This window comes from Vollenhovia emeryi, unplaced genomic scaffold, assembly GCF_000949405.1.
Source record: "Vollenhovia emeryi isolate VEMERY1.0 unplaced genomic scaffold, V.emery_V1.0 DF939179.1, whole genome shotgun sequence".
In the NCBI taxonomy this organism is placed as follows: domain Eukaryota; kingdom Metazoa; phylum Arthropoda; class Insecta; order Hymenoptera; family Formicidae; genus Vollenhovia; species Vollenhovia emeryi.
Window position 1 is genome coordinate 23,150 of NW_011967187.1, and position 21,542 is coordinate 44,691.

Here is a 21,542-nt window from a genome sequence, read left to right on the forward strand (position 1 = left end):
CCCTCTTTCTCCTGCTTTTCTTCTCTCTGCGACTTTTCTCCGTTTTGTATTTTGCCACCCCCCCCCCCCTCTTTCTTCGTCGGTGAAACACGTGCGCGCACGGTCGTGAAATGAGGTGAACGCGCGCGCGTGTCGTTAACGCGGGGATTCCAAAGAAGGATGTTTCGCCCGGTGCACGCGTCGAATATGCGCTGCTCGATGATGCTGGCGATAACAGCGATCGCGACGATCCTCGCGCCGGTCGCCGGGAGTCCCTTTCTCGACGCAGCGCAAGGTAAACAAATCTCCTCTCCATCTTCCCCTCGCGCGGAATTTATAAGGAGACAGCCGAGTCGCGACGGACCGACGAATCTTTTCCCGATATGAACGAGCGAGCTGAAATTAAGTCGCGTTCGAATTCCAAGTCGAATAAATAAATTAAAGCGATTTGTTCTCTCTGCGAAGCTACCGTGTCGTCTCATAAATAATATAAAAGGGAGTTCGATTTAATTCTTCGGCTTCAAAATCGAAAGGCTTGACTCGCGTCAAGGGATTAATTTCGGAGAAAAGTTGTAAACGATGAAACAAATTTTTCGGATTAACGTCGAAACGACAAAGTTTATTGTTTCCTGTATAAAAGGAGGCGCGTTAAGTCGATAGTCGAAAGTCTCGAAGTATTGTTGTCGCTTTTCCGAGATGCTCATTGACTGTCTCGCGATACGATACATGTTTCAGTTGTGTTATTTGCAGCTGTTAAGCCATGCGAATTTTTAAAGAGAGCAAATGGCGCGCGCGAAGCGCGCGCTTGTGTTGTCTGGTTATTTTAAAAATAAAATGCGCATTGATTACGGGACGACGTCTAATTGTAAGTCATTTTCTATCGCGAACCGTCTCCATCATTCCTGGCGCGTTTCCCGCAGACCAATCGACAGGTTTGTTTGGAGAATCTTCTGATAAAAACTATAACAATTAAGATGCCGGATAACAAATTTTTCAATGAAACGCTCAATAGGACTCTCGAAGGTGAACGTAAAGTTACTGGCGTTTGCGTTGAAATCGATGGACACTGTCGAAGGTGTCAATAGTGTTTTCTCTTGTTGCATTGATGCATCGACATATAGAATGGACCGAGCATTACGCGCGACGTGCCAGCGCGCGCTCTGAAGTGAGAGACAAACACAATAGGAGCGCATCTGTCTTTTGACGGTCAACAAAAGACGGCCCTACGCTAGAGAGAGAGACAGACGCGTCCTGCTGTGTGTATCTCTCTCACTTCAGAACTTATGCTCGCATGTCGCGCATAAAGTCCGTATCAGACTACGGTTTGAGATTGGGATTAGATTGGAATTTGACCAGTAAAGTTTACTAATCTCAAAAGTTTAGTAACTTTTACTCTAATTGGTCAAACTTCAATCTAATCTCAATCTCAATCCGTAGTGTGACACGGGCTTTTAAAGCCTGTCGTATACATTGTAATTATTTATTAATTTATTCTGTACATCGGGCGAATTTGTGATTATCTCGATTATCGGCTTTCATTTTAGAATTTGCTTGAAAAGGCCCGAAACCCCAGGTCGAAGCGTCGCTTCGTATGTTCTTTTACTAAACGCGTGCCAGTTAAGGTCGACTAAAACCTACTTATTGTTATTACTGGCAACCTAAAGAGATTTCTAAGACTGAAATTTGACTAATTGGAGTGAAAGTCACTAAACTTTAGATCACTTTACTCCGATTGGTTAACCAAATTGCAATCCAACCTCAATCCGTGGTCTGATACGGGCTTAGCGCCAAGTCCATTCGATATATCGATGATCGCGAGAGCCGCCCCGTTTTAGCGCGGCGGCGCGTTATCGCATCGCCGGACGAACCGCCGATTATTTTTAAGATCGGCCGGCGCGATGTCGCGCCGCGCGTCCAACGGCGCGCTTCTGCGCGGCGCGCAAAAATACGAGGGACAGATTCATTGAACCCATTCCTCCGCAGAGCGTTCGTCATCGTGCACGGCAAGAAGATATCAACGACAACTTCCCGCCACATGTGCGCGCGGGGCACCCTCCCGATCTCCTCTCTCCGCCGAATCCCTTCGTCGCGCTGATTTTTTTCGTGCCTGCGCACACCCCGCCGCCCGCGTCGCGATTCTTAATGTCTCGCCTCGCACGTCGTTGAAAACCCCTCCCCGAGCGGTAGGACTTGGGGGAAAGAGGATTTTTTATCGCGGAATCGAGACCGAGCGACTCGAGTTCTCACGGATCGGCCGCGGCCGCGCGGCACAAGAAGCTTCTTCGCTTCCTTCCGCGACACTTCACCCCGTTAGAATTCAGTCGACACTTGAGAGATGGTTTGGTTTTTCTTCCCCCCCCCCCCCCATAAGATTCGACGATCGAGACTTTCGATGCGTTTCTATTCATCTTGAACGGAATAACTCGAATGTTGGGTACAGGGAGAATAATTGAGGCTGCGTTCGGAAACTTCACCTGAGTGTCCTAGGCCAGTATTCATGGTTGGATCTTCTGTTCAAGACCGTCTTGAATTTATTTAAAAATGCTGTATGGAACATTTCATTGGCTACGGAGTGTCTAAAGATGATCTTAAGACGGTCTTGAATATAAGATCTGACTATGAATACCGGCCCTAGTGTCATTTCACCGAATGGTAAACAATGCTAAAGTGATACACTAGGGGCGCTTTCCGACGCAGCTTGAGACTCGCTCGTACGCTGAGAAAAATGTCCGGTTAAATTGTATATCCGATGAAAACTGTGATCGGTTTTTTAATCAAATTTATCCACAATTTAATCGGGAAACGCAATGGGAAGAACTAACCATCACGCTACTTAATTGGCTTATCCGACGAAAATTGTTCTCGGTGTACGCGGGAGAAATCCTGGAGTTTCTTTGACGCTAAAAGGCGCGAATATTTAAAATAAAACGAAAGACGAACAGACACTCGCTCCGCCGCACAGTCGGCCTGTGTCGCAATTATATCGCCGGCAAGTATATGCGAGCTAGCGCCCGATAACACGAGTGTTAACGATGTTACGCGCGTTTTCGCATTTTGTCCCCGATAATCGTAAATCGAGCGTAATCGCGAGTCGCGCACTCCCCGTTGGCAGTTGTTTGTCTTATCGAGATAAAGCGCTCCGTTTTCCAGGACGGCGCATTTTCTCTCTCTCTTTCTCTCCTTCTCCTCTCGGTTTCCACATCTCCTCCCTTTAATCTGTTCTGAAATTTACACGGTGCACGTGCGCCCGTGTGAACAAGGTGTCGCTAACGGTCCCCGGCCTCTCCACCTTCGGCCCGGCTTGAAGGCGTATTTGCGCGAATGTATAATAAGAGAAGAGAGAGAGAGAGAGAGAGAGAGAGAGAGAGAGAGAGAGAGAGAGAGAGAGAGAGAGAAACGCAAGCACAAGCGGAGGCATTGGCAGCATCGGTGTATCCACATACGAGAGCCAAAAGTGATAAGCCGCGTCGCGATTCTCGCTCAATCGCACCTATCGATACGCAACGCGAGAGACAACGCGATTTGTGGAGGAAACTGCGTGGACTGGTGTCCGAGAAAGAAGTGTATATACGTATGGAGGCTCTGTAGAATCAGAGATAAAAAGATCTTAGAAAGGTTGTCTGTGTCGTTCTGTAAATTAATAGACTTGTTTTCTTTCTTTATGAAGATATCTTATCTAAGATATACGATAAAATAATACGAATTTTATAAACATTAACGTCCGTTCGTGCTCTCCTCCTTGTCATTACTATCTAAACTACTGATGTGTGCGCTGTGATCAGCTCGATACTCTCAGATGTACGGACACATGGATCCTGCTCGTTGCTCGAATTCAAAGAACCGATTTAATTAATTGACGAACATTACGTGTGAGTTATAATGACATTTCAATTTATATTCTAAAAGCCAGGTCCTACCGGTCACGCCAAATCAATAGATTCAAAAACATTGCGTTCGCTTTGCAAAGATATCAAACTTATATAGAAAAAACTAATTTGTAATTTATATTGTTATATATAGATAATACTTATTGCTACCACAATAATGTGTAACGAAAATGCTTGTCTCGTAATTTAACCTGAAGAGGACTGCAATCTGCAGTCGAAACGTTGTTATTGTAACAAATCAAATATAGCCAGTTATGTCGAAACAAAGGATAGATTATTGATTTAATTACTGGTAAACAAAAACATTACCAACAACATTTTATTAATTTCAAAAGTTTTTTTTAGCCCACTAATACGAAATCAGGATCCATTCTTAAGTCAAAATGCCACGGTTTGTCTCCTTTCTGTTCTCATTGGTTCAATTCTTTCCATTTACAGGCTGGAAGTTTATTTTACCGACATCTTTATTTCCAGCCTTGTATTTAACTTCAATCGGATTGCAATTTAAAGCTTTGCGAATGCGTGCGCGTGGCTGCGAAAATATTACAGTATTATTGGGTGCGTTCGCATAAATCAACACGATAGATCTTCCATTCATCATTCACAGTTCTTCCGTTCGCAACGCGAGCGCGATACCGGGTGTAAACAGCGCCGTAATAGACATCGCCGACGCGAACGCGAGTTTACACAGAACGCGAATTGCATCCATGTGTCGCAAATGATTAACACGTTACGCGCCGGTCTTGACGGACGCGGGAACGCAGAGGCAATTCATTTGCACGACTGGAAAAACGTAATCCGCCGGCGTGCGCATATTACAAAATTTGCCGCCTGATTTATAGCTACGCAGCACGCGCGTCAATGATTATACAGTCCCCGCTGGCGTTACGTAATTATTCCATCCTAATGATACACGGACACGACACCTCCGTCGTATCGGAGGAAAAAGTAATCGAACGCTGAGCAGAATATTCATTCGATCTACGTCAATAAAATGTCATATTCTCTCTCTCCCTCTCTTCAGTTTCTCTGGTCACATTATTTCATATTTATCTTTTATTTCTTTTCATATTCTTATCTCAACTATTAATCATACGCACTGTTCATTCACAGTTCAATTTTTGGCAATAACTGTTCTTAGGGGACTTGTGCCAGAGCGTTTAATAAATAATGATTCTGATTCTCTCTCTCCCTCCCCCCTTTCCTCTCCCTCTCTTCATTTTCTCTATTCACATTATTTCATATTTATATTTTATTTCTTTTCATCTTATTTCTTTTTATATTCTTATCTCAACTATTAATCATACGCACTGTTCATTCACAGTTCAATTTTTGGCAATAACTGTTCTTAGGGGACTTGTGCCAGAGCGTTTAATAAATAATGATTTCTGATTCTCTCTCCCTCCCCTCTCCCTCTCTTCATTTTCTCTGTTCACATTATTTCAGATTTGTCTTTTATTTCTTGTCATCTTATTTCTTTTTGTATTTTTATCTCAATTACTAATCATATGCACTCTTCATTCACCGTTTAAGCTTTCGTAATAACTGTTCTTAGGGTACTCGTCCCCGAGCGTGTAATAAATGATTCTGATTCTCTCTTTCTCTGTCCCTATCCCGCCGACGATATGGTCTAGTCGGCTATCACGTTATTATCGCGCAAATACAATTTTCGCGCGTTTGCATACATAATCGCAGAAATTATTTGACGGGAAAACAGCCACCGCTTTAATCTCGGCGGGCGATCGCGCTAAACGGGCCGCCCGCGATCGTAATGATGTCCAGCCCGGAGCCGTTCGGCTTGCGGGTTCGCGCGAAAGGCGGCGGGATAATTGGTAGTTTGTCGCGCGTATACGCACGTAATCCGCGCCTTTTAATGCCGACGAGTGTGTCGATCATAATGATTCTCGCGGTGTAAATTCGCGCCGCCGGTTCTAGGCGCGTAAAACCGCCCGCCCGCCCGACCGCCGCGCCGCCCGCGAGCCGCCGCGACGCGACGCGCCGAGCGTGTAATTTCGCGCGTGTCTCGCCGCAACTGGAAACTGGAGCGAGCTCGGCTTGCGCAAGCCGCAATACGCATAATGTGTACATAACGAGCGCGCGCACCCACACTCGCTCGATCGCCGATCGAGATCGATACTCTTAATTAGCCATTAACATCCGCTCATCGCCGCCTCCGATACGCCCTCGTCGGCCGTCAATGCATTATTATGCGCCGGCTCGCGCGTTTTCCAAGTACTTAACTAATACCGCGCGCAGATCTGGGAAGTCCCGCGACTAATCGCGCCCTCAATGAGCCATTATACCTCTAATATGCTTTCGAGAAGCGAGAGGCCTCGTTTTAGAAAATACATATGTTAATCTCCCGAGGCCGGCGCGCGCGACTATACTGATCTCGCGAATCTTGTGCGAGTTTCCGCGCGCGCAAAATGGCACTGTTGTCCCGTTATTTATGGACACACATCAAAATTTCCATTTCATAACTGGCGCGCGGTATCGAGAGATCGGAAAATCGTTTATACCGGTTTCAATTTTTCGATTTTAACTGCCACACGGGATATTATCTCCGTAGGCGTATTTCGTAAGTTTCGAGACTCCGTACGTCGTCGCTCGCTTACCGAACCGATAATTTTCACATCGGTTGTATATCGCGCCCGGCGACTGGTAATTAAATCGGGTATCGCGCATTCGGCGTTGAAAAATTCTAAAGACACGTGTTAATATCGCAAACGTGGGTTGTAAATCTGCTAAATCTCTCGCAGGTGGGTTTCTTTTATTTCCGCCTCTTCGACAGGTTTCCCTTGTTCTTTACGAGTGGACCTTCTTTCGACGGGTCCGACGATAAAATGCAGTCGAGAGCGTCGGTGAGCGCCGCGATGTCTCATTCCGCTCACGTAATAGAAAATAATAAACGGCAATGATGAGCTATAATAATGATTATCCGCTAAACGATGATGTAAATATGGAGATAAAGACGGGAGAGGAAGAAGCCAGCGAGAGATGTTCGGGGACGCATGACGAGGCGAATGTGCGAGAGGAAGAGACGGCTTGGCCGAGCATGTAAACATTTTCTTCGAGCGTGGAGAACTGCCACCGATTTGTCCCTCCTCGCCATAGCAGTCGCACAACCGTGAGAAAGAAAAATCCAAGATTTGTAGTAGAGATGTGCGAGCTATTCGAACACGAATCAAATCAAACCGGCTGAATGTCCATTATTCGAATTTCATCTATTCAAAATGTTCGAGTCTACAAGATTGTTTCCTGTTGCTACACTGGTCAACTATAGTGCAATAAATTAGAGTAAGACAAATGTTTTTTCTCATTCTAACTTACCGCACTAGTTCACCAGTGCAGGAACAGAAAACAAACCTTAGTTAGTTTGAGTACAATTCATATAATATATATTATTAATTTTGTGAAATAAGATGAGAAATAAGAAGTTGATAAGCAAAACAGCACGGTCATGTTACATCCTGCGGGTGTACTTGGTATTACAACTAATTGTAATATTGTAGAATGTGATTGGTTTTTACCTCTGAACCAAAGAGTACCGATAATAAAATATAGACCAGACTAGACCTCGGTATCGTGGAAATATTCGGAACAGATTCCGATCAAAAATGTTCAATTATTTCCTAGATTTCTATTGTGTTTCCTACGCGGAGAGAATTTTCTTTTAAAGTTTACCCTGAAAATCATGTAATCGCTAGACAACACGGCATTTTGACGAGTTCTATGCGAGTTATTTTGAAATTTTACCATACATTTTACTAGTAAAATGTGTACTGACAATAAGTATAATTATTAGCGAAATGTATGGTAAAATTTCAAACAACTCTCATAAAATCCTTCAAAATGCCGTGTTGTCTCGCGATTACATGGTTTTCAGGATAAATTTTAAGAGAAAATTCTTTCCGTCTACGGAAAACACGAGGGGGAAACCGCTGACCAAAATCATGTATGTACACCGATTATGTTATTTATCGCGTTCTATCTTATTTTATCTTTGTAATACCCAAAAGTGCCTACACGGAAAAAACTGCTGTTGAATTAAACGAAATGAAGTTGCTTGAATTAAACGTTAACGTCCCGGGCTGCCACAAACTTAAATAATTCGCTCAATTGTACTTGCTATGGATTTTAATTTTAAGCACTGAACTAAATATTAAGGCGACAATCCGATGTTTTTCATTCATTAATACCGACGTTGTTTCAACGATTTTATTTCAATTACCCTGATCTTTTTCCGTGCAGTAACGCCCAGTAATGCCGCAAATCTGTACACCACAACCCCCCTCGGCGGTTTACCCCACGTTGCTTGCTCTATTTCACCGAATAAATACACACAAGTATGTACAATCTGACGATACGTTAAAAACTCAATTGATCCCAAGGGCGACACGATTGTGGTCGTTACAGTTACTGGATCAATTTCAAAAGACAGATCTTCGCGCTCTCGCTACAACGTGAGAGACATAGATCGTATAATTAGGGAGATACCGGGAGGTTTTTTGTGGATTCTATGGCGACACCCGATGGTGTTCTCCGGAGGACCGGTTGTCGTGAACTTTTTGCCGGGGAGAAAAAAGAAGCAAGCAGAGAGCAAGAGAGAGAGAGAGAGATAGAACAAACGAAGGGGTTAAAGGAGAGAAGGACTGCCAGAAGCCTCCGAAAGAGACTCTCGACCATGAAGATTACTTATACGTACTCCTTCGTCGATATGTACCCGCTCATGGTGTATACTGCGCGAGAGGAGAGATAAATAAACACATAAAACCCCATGACAGCTTCACGCTGGATAAAAACACGTCGAGAGACACGTATCTCGATTCCCTTCTCCTTATCTCCCCTCCCCTCGTGTCCCGCTCCCGCCGATCCCTTGTCGATTTCCTCCATCTCTTTCTCTCTCTCTCTCTCTCTCTCTCTCTCTCTTCTTCGCGCCCATAAAACGCAAACCGGGCTCGCTCGGGCGCGAGTTTGACGACTGTATTAATTATGTGTAGTACAATTTCTCCGCGCGCGCAACGCCGGCCTGCCGGCGGTATCTAATTATGCCCTCGCGAGGATTATCGCGCCTGTATTTGCGAGTAACGACGTGGTGCGTTCGTAATCGCCGATAATGGCCGGTAGATTGCGAGGGGCAGAATTGATTATGACGCGATTAATGAGCGTCAGCCAGATCGCCAACGGACGAGACGTCTCTTTTATTTCAAGAGCCATTGCTTTTCGTACCCGGCCCCTGGCCTCCTCGGCGGAGCTCGCTTGCCCTCGCGGCGATTGGGCACTCGCTAAGGCCCTTAACTTTAGCTTAATTCACTCTTCGCCTCTGTCTGTCTCCCTTGGAAAGGATGAATTAAGCTAAAGTCAGAATTGCGTGACGTCGGCGCAACCGGGCCTGAATAGTGCACGGACGACAAGAAAGATTTTTAAAAGTTCATCATAGTTGTGAATCAAGTGTCCCGACTAGAACACACGTGTGCAATAGAAAGCGTGAAACAAGATTGTCAATAATCAGCCTGTCGTTCAATTCTATTCTCTTACACGCGACTGAACGCGGGAATCCCTAAATTGTGCAGAGAAGTAGACACTCGAAGGATAACATTTGTCGCAATGAAACTTAGGCTGACGGCAGAGAATTATCCGTAAACGCTTAAGACTGTCTCAGTCGTGGACGTAGGGCAAGGCAGAGAGAAACGTAAGTCTCGTATACAATAGCCTTTCACGACTTACGTTTCTCTCTGCCTTGCCCTACGTCTACGACTGGGGCAGTCTTAAGCGTTTACGGATTGTTCTCTGCCATCAGCCTTAATCCCGCGAGGAACCTTCACCGGCTCTCATTGTCAGTCAGCGCCATAGGTCATACGCGCCGACGAGGAGTGTGGAAGAGTCGCGCGTTTTTTCTTTTTTTTCTTTCGGTTACGCGAGACCGATGATGTGTCGCAGCCGGAAAGATGCAGCTGCGAACGCAGTTGTGCGGCCGTGTGTGTGTGTGTGTGCAACGGGCCGAGTCGCGGGTCGCGTATACACGCCGGGGTCCGGGCGGTGCGCGCGCGCGAGGGAACGAATGTTGCACGACACATTCCCGTCGATCGACGTCACCTCGGGTCGCTCGTTTAAATTCGTCGAGGAAACGCGCTCGCCCCGTTCCGAGAAGGATTCGCGGCGCAGCCGCGTCGATTCGCCGTAAATTACGCGCGTGGAGACACGCTTATTGTCTCGGACACGCGTGGACCGACATACCGATCGGCCCGAGCGGGCGGGACGCGCGGGCCGGGGGAGGGAGGGGGATATTAACGATACACTGATACGAAAATGACTTATATCGCGCGCGGTGTATTATGTTATCAACGTCAGTCGCGATCCCGCGGTTTAATGGGCGAGCGTGGCTCGCGCTCGGCGGCTTTCGTCGCTTCCCAGCGCGATTAACAATAAGAATATTGTCTTAACACCGTAAAACAATTGGCCGCAGTTTGCGAAAAAAGTATACGAAATTCGCGCAGAATTATTATTAGGCCACGAGGCTCCGGCTCTGACCGAAAACGGCATAATTATTCGTTTTTAGATTCATTTCGGTCCCTGTTTCGCTTAAAATAAGATTGGAGGAAGGTCCTCTATTATGAAACAGGCTCCTAATATGAGACAGCGTAGTTTCTGCCAAAGGAATAGGCGTTATCTGTTCATGGTGCGATATAAACTAGTACTCTCTAAAATTTGTGGACTGAAAATACTGCCATGGAGTGAAATGTTTACTCCATTGGAGTTAATATTCACTCTGTTGGAGGAAATATTCACGCCAATAGGGTGAACATTTCACTCCATGGTAGTATTTTCACTCCACAAATTTTAGAGAGTAGGTCCACTCTCTATCGCTGCCGATCACGTGGCATTCCGCCATGTCTTTGGTCCAAATCCAACGGCGTGTGCGTGTGTACGTACTGTAGTTGCATCGAAGCTACACCACCACACATGCGACTTTTCTCTCATTGGCTGGACCAACAAAATGTCGGATGCCCAGAAGGGATCGACGCAAAACGAAAGAAATGACGGAGTGGACCTACTGGTTGTACTTACGATCTGCAGTTCTATTGCCCTTGGAGTGAAATCTGTTTAGTGGAAAACTGATCGTTAGACCGTGTAATCGTCGCGAAAAAAGATTCGCGATTGAACGTCGACGTTGAAGACCTGCTATCTCACATTAGAATCGCAACCTCATAATAGAGGACTTTCCTCTAGTGATATTTTCTCGATGGCGATTTCCATTAGAGGCCAGCTTGGGACTCGCCGCGCAAAATCATACGCGCCGCGTGTAAATTTAGCCTGGCGGATTACGACGTGCAGACGGGTTTACCGCAGATGAAATCTGTCATTATCGGCACGGGGCATCGAGGCGCGAGTGCGCCATTAGGCGCGTTCGACGACGCGGCGGTCGGGAAAGAGCAAAGAGAGGAAAAGCGAGAAACGGGGCCGCTGGAGAAAACGTCGAATTAAATTTGCAACACGTTCCCGGGAGGCGTGGCATATTGTGATCCGCGCAACGTGTAATCCGCGGAACGGACGCGCACGCGAGATGAATCGCTCTCGGAAGGTGTGCTGCATTGTCGCCTTTTCTACTCTGTTCATGCTAATGTCGGGGAGACGGCGCAACGGAGCTCCCCCGAGCTTCGCCGAGCGCATTAATGGCGTTTAAAATGCCGCCGGTCCCGCCCCGCAGAATCTTATATTAGTCAAATTGAAGGGTCTACTTTATTAGGCTCTGTTTGTCACTTCGCGGCATACCACTGTATTCGTCGCCGAATCCGCTCGTGAAGCTTCGTCTACAGTGTGCTCTTTGTGTTTAAGAACATTCTGTTTTACATGAGCAAATCGAAACGCTGAAAAACCGTGTCGATGATATACGATTGCTCAACATATTGTGTACAATTTGTCAACTTGCATAAATTTAGGGAAATGTTTTTAAAAAGTCGACCAAACTGGCAAAAAAGTGATCTTTATTTAAGTCACAACGTTTCGACCTCTTTATCGGGTCCTTTTAGAGTACAATCTGGAAACTAATTTCAACTGCTCAAACCATAATATAAAGAAACTTTTAGTATGTACATGAGTATGTATTACAAAGAAGAAAAGTACCTAATGTTGACTGAGAAAAATTAATTTATGCCGAAACAGAATGAGTTTATGAGTCTGTGGCAGCAAATTCATAATGTCATATATGAAATTATTACGGGCAAAGATAAATAACTAAATAGATAAATCGTCAGATAATAAATTAATTAATAAATATAGGGCAAGAGTCAAAAGTTTGGTCGACTTTTTAAAAAAATCTAGAAATGAGCGCTTCGCGCGCGCAATTTGTAGTTGGGCGTTGTATATTTTTAAGAATGTGTGTGCATGCAAAGAAGCAATTGTATGCGCAACGTCAATTTAAAATAAAAAGTAATTTATCACTCACTGATACGATTCGCAACAGCAGAGTTGTATATCGTTGACTACAATATGTTAAACTGTAAAAATACAAATATGCATATGATTATTATAGGCTAATTATGTAAAATCGAAATTATTGTATTAAATATACTTTATATTTTTTATTTAATAGGTATTTATTATAATAATTATAGAGAATACTGAAAAAGTCTTCCTTTTAAATATGAACTCACAAAACTTTATACGTATGGTTTGGTCTCTAACACTTATTCGAATTCTCGTTCGAATCATTTAAATGAATGAAATAAAAACAGATGCTTTATTTTGCACAAGTAGCGAATAACATAAAAATGTAAGACATCTACCTCACCATTTCTCCGCCGTTGCCCGATGCCTCCCGAGCCTCCTCCTCCTCTCAGATTTCCTTGTGGCACTTACACAACACTCGCGAAAATCATCGATCGCGCGAAATTTCGGGCACTCTCGTACGCGATGTGAAATACCGCGAAACGTACAAAATATTATTAACAAATATCGCGTGACAATTGCTATCATACAAATTACTCAAACTAACAACTTGCTTTTTGATTCGGAAGAATAGGATAATGGATAAATCACTTTTGAATTGGATTACACGAAATCGATAGACAATTAAAAGCGCGGTGCGTAAATGAGATGTAACCGCGACAAAGTACCACGGTTTACATTCATATTTTAGATGAGTTGGTCTCGTGAAATATCTATGTATGCGTTGATAAAGAGCCGTCGCCTCAATATGCAATTCGTTCCTCATTACAAGTTGTAGAAACTTAATAATTAATCGAGGAACGTTACTCGTTACTCGTAAAGGTGTGCAAATCAATAGCGTTTTATCCTTACATTTATCGCGATCGAGTTTTGGAAACCGATAAGGCAAAAGTAATAACACGCACGGAGCGACTCTCGCCACTGCCTGCCGGCTCGACGTTCGGCGGGCGAGTGATAGCGCGTCGACCTTCAGGTACACGATGGCACGCAAAAACATCGTACGTCACCGCGCCGAGTGAAAAACAACAAAAAAACGTTGAGAATTCGTTGGCCCGCTTAATCGTCGTACGATACCGCGCCGAGTGAAAAACAACAAAAAAAACGTTGAGAATTCGTTGGCCTGCCTACGCGATGGAAAATTCCGTACTTAATATTTTATTGTACATTACTTTGTTCCGTGACTGTTGCTACATTTTGCGTATTATTCCGCGGACTTATTAGTATTGATTAAATTAACAATTAATTCTGTTCAATCGAGAAAATGTATCGGAACAAAAATCGTTGTTACTTAAATTCTAATTACTAAGATTAGAGATTTTACCTCATTAGTTGGTGTGTACAAATGTATATTTCTAAATTGCAAATCTTCATTTACTACAAATCTAAAAGAGCAGTGAAGCACACCGCGCTTCGAGAAAACCAATCGGCGTCGCGGAAAAGAGGCCTCAACTGTTCGGTATTAACGACTCGCGCTGGTAAGTAACATCTTTTTTTTAGAAAGGGATTCTCCCTTTGTCTAATTACCACTGGCGACAATAAACTTCACTTAGTTTGGTTGCATACATTTTTTTAAAGGATTTATCGGCTATAAAATAGAATTGTTGTCTTACATTTGAAAAGGGTCGAAATTCACGATCGAAACGTTGCGTTTGTGATCTAAATGAAGGAATATATCGTCCAGTTACATTTGAATAATTTTGAAATCTTCATTAAATAGAATGCAGATCCAAGGAGCACATCGTAGATCAGAGCCTTAAGAGCCTATTTTTAACCGTACGTGATCGTTAATTACGTAATTTCACCTCTTGTTATCGAGAGATCGAATATCTTCTCTCGCTTATACGCTCACTCTTTCTTTTTTTAAGTTTACCTTTCACGTCTTTCGACTGTTAGGTTGAGATCGGCGTGACTTATTCTGAAAAATTCCTTCACGCTCGCTCGTTTTTCCGCCGATAAATTTTAACGCGTCGCCCCTGGGAAACGAGACGTTCCGTATTCCACGAGCGGCGCGATTTGAATTGCACTCGTCGATCCGATGTTTCTCGTCAAAGTCACGAACATTTCGGCTCCTCGGGTGGGATAAAGTGAAGGGGGCCCCGGCCGTTTAGATCGGCGTAAACGCCGGATGGCCGCGAACGACGCCGCGGCTATTTTTGTGTCGTCCGCAACGGGAGCCACAAAACGGCGCGTTTAAAGGCGGCGACGCACTTGTCGCCGCGCGAATTTCACGTGGAAACGTCAAGGCTCTTTGTGGCGAGGATTCGATTAAAGGCCCGTCTTAAACGACCCCGCGCGAGTTTTTACGACTCGGGCGTTGCGAGGTGGTCGCGAATGCACTCGCATGCGTAATGAGTAAAGGAACAAAAGAAGAAGAAAAAAAGGGAGGGAGACGAGATAAAGCGCGATCGAGGATAAAATTTCCGCCGTGCGGTCGAAGTCGCGGGCGATAAACGCGGCGAGAACGGCGGGTCCCCGCGATCTATAATAGTAGCCGCGTGTGGAGAGCGGAGAGAATATGATTCCACAAATCATCCCGTCCCGCTCATGTATTTCGGGAACGGGACGTGAATAACCCGGTGACAAACGGACAAGTGCCAGGTGTCGGTGACCGAAACCGATATCTAGCCAAACATTCTGTAATTTATTCTGTAATAGGAGAACGTTCCTCGAGACTCGAGCACCCTCGGGTGTTTGCTCGGGAATGCAAACGATCCCAGGCGCGGCTGACATTCCCCATATTCCCCATTCCCGACGATACGGCCGTAATTATAATTCTTCGCGAGCGTCGTGAAATTCAAACGCTCCCGCGTCGTGTAACTTTACGCACGGACACTCGGAGTAGAGGCCTGTGTCCACGATGCTAAAGCTTGGTCCAGGTTCTAGTTTCGAGAAATGTGTAGCCAGTCAACTTGCAGCTATTCCGTACAAGCTGCACGTTGATTGGCTACACATTTCTCGGGACTGAAACCTGGACCAAGCTCTAGCATCGTGGACACGGGCCTCAATAGACGAAACTCCTCTATCACGAGTTAGACTTCTAATATGAGATATAGCAGGTGGTTTCCAACATCCAGATTCGATCACAAATCTTGTTTTCGCAACGATTGCATCTAACAAGGAACTTTCCACTGAACAAATTTCAGTCCAAGGGCGAGAAATTCATGGTGGAACAGACGATGCCTATTAATTTAGGCAGAAGCCTCCAGCTATCTCGTGTTAGGAGCGTACCTCATAATAGGGGACTCTTCTCTATTTATTCTCTATTTATTCTCTATTTATTCTCTGTTTGGAAAATTTTATCCTGCATGAATGTACGTTCGTCTCGCTTCATTTTCACTGGAGATTATGTCGATTGTAAAAAAAAATAAAATGCACCCTACGCCGGTGCACGGGCCGGAATCGAAGGATTCCTCGAAGTGAAGCGCGAGGCAAGGGTGGGAGCAACAATTTGCTGTTAATTGGTATCTATTAGCTTCATTGTAACGCAGCGCATACTCGGCGCGGCCGGCGGCCCTTACGATTTCAGTCGCCATTCAAAAGGCCCCCTCCTCCCCCTCCCCCCCTTTCACACGAGTCACTTTGATCGAACCCGCATGTTAACCCCGTTAAAGTCGTTAAAGATCTTTCACGTCAAACGCGCGACACGTTGGGAGGAGCCGTTGACAGCCATTCACGTCAGAAACGTAGAAACAGGAATAAACGCGCGGGGCCGGGCGCGGTACGTAATTACGTCACAATCGAGGCGTTGTAAGGGCAACAAACTGTCCACCGGGCGATAAGCCCGAGACGCGAAAAGCAGCCTTTCTCCTGAAACAAGCTCCGAAGTTTCGTCGTTAAGTATGAAAGGTAGGGGCCTCGAACGAAGGACAGGATATCTCGTTCGATTGTTCGATCCGAGCGCGGTACCGGACAATTCCCCACCCGGTCGTTTAATAATTGAAGACGCTGGGAAGAAAGGGGACACACGGAATGTTCCTCGACTGCACGCCACTGCAGTCGTTAGATGGAGAACGGAAGCTTTAATATTTAAGACCTCCGGCGAGAAACGTCCGCGACAAACGTCTCGACTTCGGTCCCATTTTATTTTACTTCACGTTCTGTAGAAAAACAGAAAAGTTATCGCAAATACAATCGTTTCGCCGTTAACGATGAACGTTATCGCAGTGACAAATGTAAGATTGTCTCGCGTTCGTAAATGTGAGGAGAGAGAGAAAATAATTTTTCATAATTTTATGTAGATGAAGTTAAATCAATCCCGATTTTCACCAACGACGTTCAACTTTGATCTTGGTTTCAATCATCTTTTATCTCTCTCTGAGGGGGCAGTTAGAGAGGGAAAGAGAGAGACAAAGGATGAATTAAACTAACAATAAGATCGAAGTTACACGACGTTGGTGAAAACGGGCGTGGTGCAGATGAACTTTAATCTCGGTTCAACTCACGTTGTATCTTTTTCTAGTTTTAAAAATTAGATAAAGATAAGAAATAATTTAAGCTGAGATTAAAGTTAATCTGCAGTGGTAGAAACGCTCGATAAGTCAATAACTAAACTAACGTTAACGACATCGCGCAGGTCTCCTGTGATATATCGTAACTGCACAAAGGACATAATGAGGTTTACTGACTAGGTCCTTGCTTAAGGCTAATATTACATTTGTCGTACGACAAACTTTTCAAGCGCGTCGATTGGCTGCAGGATAGAAAAGTTGTCGAGTATCTAGAAATTTTCTAGCTTGTAGCCAATCAACGCGCTTAAAAAAATTGTCGTACCTAATTTTGGTTTTTGTAAATAGGAACTTACGAATCTAAACTATATGTGAGGTCCCCGGGATGGGGCCTCGGAGTTTTGACACTTACGTGCCCACGCTGTAAACCCTTGAAAACGGATCCTTTCTCCTCCTTCCTGCCCCTCTTATGCTGACGTAATGCAGGACACGCGTCTGTTTCGTATCGGCGGAAAAGTGGAGGAAAGGTTCTCGAGCGTGACCGACGTTTATCGGGCTGTATAGTTTCCATCTGTTCTCTTGACGCACGAAGCTAATATCCGTCCTTCGTTTCTGTTGCAGAGATGTCCTGTTGCACGCTGGCTGCTGGCTCCTGTCGGAATGTGTGCTCCAAGGTGCGCATTTTAAACACTCGCAACGCATCTTTGAGAGATCTTGAGAGAATCCTTAGAAATTTTCGCATTCCAGAAATAAATGTAACTAAGCCGAGCTCAGTCCGCCGCGCTGATTACGCGTGATTAATATAATAATGCGTCTACGATGAGATAAAATTGAATGTGAACGGCCGGGCGATCCGCGAAATCTAAAATCGCTTGTAGATGCCAAAATTAATACTCGAGATTGCATAGAGATACACAGAGAGAACGGTTTCTTTGAATTTAATAAATTTTATTAGATTCAAAGAAATTTATCTTTTGGAATAGTCCAAACAAACCAATTGTTGGTTCAACAAATATGATTATTTGACCTTTCAAATAATAAATAGCTTTACTTCAAATAAAATATTTGTTTGAAACGAAAGGAATATTCTCTTTAATCTAAACGATATTATTGTTTCATTCAAACAACATTATCGTTTGATAGAAAATATGTGAAACAAATGTATGTGCATACATCTTTCTCCCTCTACATTAGAATTTTCCCTTCATTAAAAGAAGAAAGATAAACACTGAATTAGTACACTATGTTCAGCCATAATAAAAAATAGACCATTAAATGCTTAAACTGCGTCTGCTGATGCGGTCGCTTATATATCATAGCTGCCGCGATTTTACTTACGAGTTCGGCGGCCATCTAGTGGCAGCACCAAACTTTATAAGCGCCTGGCCAAATAATATAATTATTTCATTGAAAGATATTACTTCAAATAATAGTGTTTTTTCTATCAAATAATACAGATTGTTTGAATAAAACAACAAAATTCTTATTCAAAACATATAATGTTTCGTATAAGCATATATTGTTTCAATGAAACAAATTTCAACCAAATAAATAGGAATACTAAATCCAAAGAAACCGTTCTCTCTGTGTACCGCCTTTTTCGCCGCGATAAGAAATTAACTTCGTGGCCCCACGCCGCGTAGTACGATCTATTAATTATGCGCGGGGGAGGAGGAGCCCCGTGGGAATTTCAAAAAGACAATCTCGACGGCATAATCATTCGAATGCGATATCGCGCGGTTGATAAATACCCGTGGGCCGAGACCGGAACGATAAAGGACACGAAATATGTCGTGTCCACGGATATATTAGGATCCGGGAAATAAAAACGGGACGATAGGGACAGAGAAGGAGAGAGAGAGAGAGAGGGAGGGGGAGGGGGAGGGGGAGGGAGAATGGAAATGGATAGGCGGGGGAAAAAAAAGACGAGGGTACCTCGGTGCTTCCTTCGATGAGGGTACCTCGACGTGGGGTGCGTCCCGGCTGCAGCTTCTTTAGAGGTGACTGCGGGAGCCTCCTCCTCCTCGAAGATAATATCGGAGACACCGGGGGCCCGCTGCGAGATTTACGCGAGACCCGGGGCGCCCCGCGGGCTCATTCATACGCAAATATTACGAATTGACGCGTTGAACACGGTGGACGCACCGCGCGTTATCAATGATATCGTGTCTCCACGCAGTTTATTCGGGGCGGGGGGGGGGGCAGGGGAGGGGGAGGGGTCGGAAACACGTACTTCGAGTAACCTCTCGCTGATTTCCGATTGCGGGAATGGACGCGCGCGTGGAGGACCACGTTCGTAAAGGATATTTTACTGCTGCGCAGGGCGCGATGTGAATTTATTCGCGATATCAATATGCTTCAAAGTCTTGTATCCGAGATGAAGTCGGGGGTTGTTTTTTTTTTACAAAAGACTTGTCGACATAATTTCTCGCGATGCTCTCAGCGCGTTCTGCGTTTCTCGGTACTCCTTTCCTCGCGACGTTATTGCTCAATTGAAATGTGAGACACGATATAACGCGAGGTGCAGAAAAACTTGGAGAAAGCAGTCTCTTCGGATGTTGCCTGACTACTGATGAGCGCTTCCTTCTTGACCGTTTAGCAGCGAAATAACCGGAAATCGTGACGGAGGCTCCGAGATGTGTGACAAGTTATTCTTGAGATGGGCAAGAAGACGCTTCTTCATCGGGAACACGTGGGGTTTTTTCTCTCTCTTATTCGGGTCAGCAGTGTCTGCGTCTGTCCCAAGCATTTCTTTCTAAAATGCATAGTTTTGGAAAAATTTCGCGGTTTTCATACTTTTTCCTCACCCTGTATATTTATGAATTGACGAATATTTTTACGAATTGATAAATACTTGCTTGCCAGCTTGTGATCGCCGCATATAGTTGAATCGAAAAGTATTTCTTGATTCAACACATTTTTTTTCTCAGTGTAGAGGAAAATTCTATATGTATATGCATGCATATTCTGAGATAGCAGGTTTTCAACATCCAAATTCAATGACAAATCTTTTTTTGCAACGATTGTACAATCTAACAATGAATCTTTTTACCGAACAGATTTCGCCCCAAGGGCAATAATTCATGGTGGAATCGACTGATGATGCCTATTAATTTAACAGAAACTCCGCTATCCCATATTAGGATCCTATCTCATAATAGGGGACTTTGCTCTACTAATATTACTTATAATTTCTACAAAGGCTGAGTACATACAGCGGTTCGTTATATCGGGGAGAACTGCGGATGATTACTGATTTAATTAGTCGACCGACACCTCGCAGCCGTTCGTGGCGTCGTTCGGGAGTTCGGCAAATGAGAGCACGGGGCAAATTATGAAAGCTCGCGGCTCTATTTTCGGTATCTTTTGATCTCGTCTCTCGCTCGGGGGCCGTCGAGGTCTGATTTATCTGGTCCGAGAAATACGAGCCGCGAAGTAACATTCGTTTTAAATTTTCGCGAACCGTAGCGCTTTCCATGTCAATTTCAATTACGATCGACAATCGAGGAAACGGCGATACGATTCTCGCGTCGTCCCAATCGTTTATCATTGTTCGGGAACAAGCTGTGAACTTGAGACACTTGTGTCGAGCCGAAAATAGATAATTTTCTGTCGTCGATATATTCGCTCGGCGCGTTGAAACCGCCGCGAAAAATTTGCCGGTGGAAAATGCACCCTTTCAACATGGCAACATGACCCGGCTGCGCATACCTTCCCAGAATATACCGCGACGGAAATACGTACGTCGTACGTTTTCTCAGCTCCGCATCACTTTCACCTCTAACATTTATAATAGCCCAACCTGGTAGAAATATTCTGGTGATGTTTAATGTTATTGAATTGCAGAATAAAACCCTTTTCAGTGAGGAAGTTAATAAAAATGCCGGCAGAAACGCACAGTCGCTTAACATACGTGGCTTGTAACATATTCATCAAAATGCAATGTGAAAAAAAAATATATTCAACGTCTGCAGCCGAAGCTGCATGTTAATTAAAAAAATTGCTACTCGAAAAAAAGGTATACGAACAAGCGATCGATGATTTACGTTCCGCGGTCGAGCGTGACCTTTGTGCCGGGGCCCGTCGAGACCCACCGCATGTTGATGGATGGTCGTAACTCCTGGCCGTGATGGACATACCGAGTGGATCCGGCGTGTCCTCGCGGAGGACACCGATTGAATCCGGGATGAGAACGAAAGGCGCGAGCGATATCTGGCCCCGAGGACGATTGTCATTCAGCGACGGGCAACAGGAAATCGCGGGGGCCCGCGTGCTGCATTCGTGTCCTTGATTCTTAATGGTCGCTAATGCGCCGCGCCGCATTTCGAATTTGGGAAGTCCTCGGCGTGCGGGCTCGAGTCAGCCGGGAAGTTAACGCCTCGAAATTCAACTCGTCGGGATAATTTACACATTTATGCAACGAGCTTCCTCTGTCGCTACTTTATTGCCATTTATATTCTTCCCTCCGTGGTAATTTTAGATCCCCGAGATCCCCGGCGTTCTGAAATAAATTCGATTCGTGCTGCGACCGTTCTTTGTAATTCTATAATCTTTGCAACGTGTATCCTTTTGTTAACGTGAGTCGCCGCAATTTTGTAGATATCCCTGGTAGTCCTGGGTGCCGAGATCGAAGCGCGGGAAAACGCCACGAAACGTCTCCAGGAGTTTTGTCCCATGAGCCATGAGGTGAGTTGCCGCACGAGTTTTATCCCGAACACTCGATCCCACGCGATCGACACTCGTCTGTTCTTCTTTATTCAGCCCTGGATCGGAAGCCTCTCGA

General features: G+C 44.8%; 1 protein-coding gene across 2 annotated transcripts in view; it reads left to right on the top strand.

The window, feature by feature from the left end:
- LOC105563196 (reversion-inducing cysteine-rich protein with Kazal motifs) overlaps positions 1-21,542 on the top strand; it is a 25,983-nt gene continuing 4,441 nt past the window's right edge. Inside the window, exons 1-3 of one of the 2 annotated variants that reach the window (XM_012014577.1) lie at positions 1-274; positions 17,381-17,433; positions 21,359-21,445. In XM_012014577.1, coding sequence (XP_011869967.1) covers positions 160-274; positions 17,381-17,433; positions 21,359-21,445 — 255 coding nt within the window. In that variant the 5' untranslated portion in view covers positions 1-159. Of the gene's footprint in view, positions 275-13,755; positions 13,790-17,380; positions 17,434-21,358; positions 21,446-21,542 lie in introns of those variants that run through there. The other variant, XM_012014578.1, reaches the window with a different exon arrangement.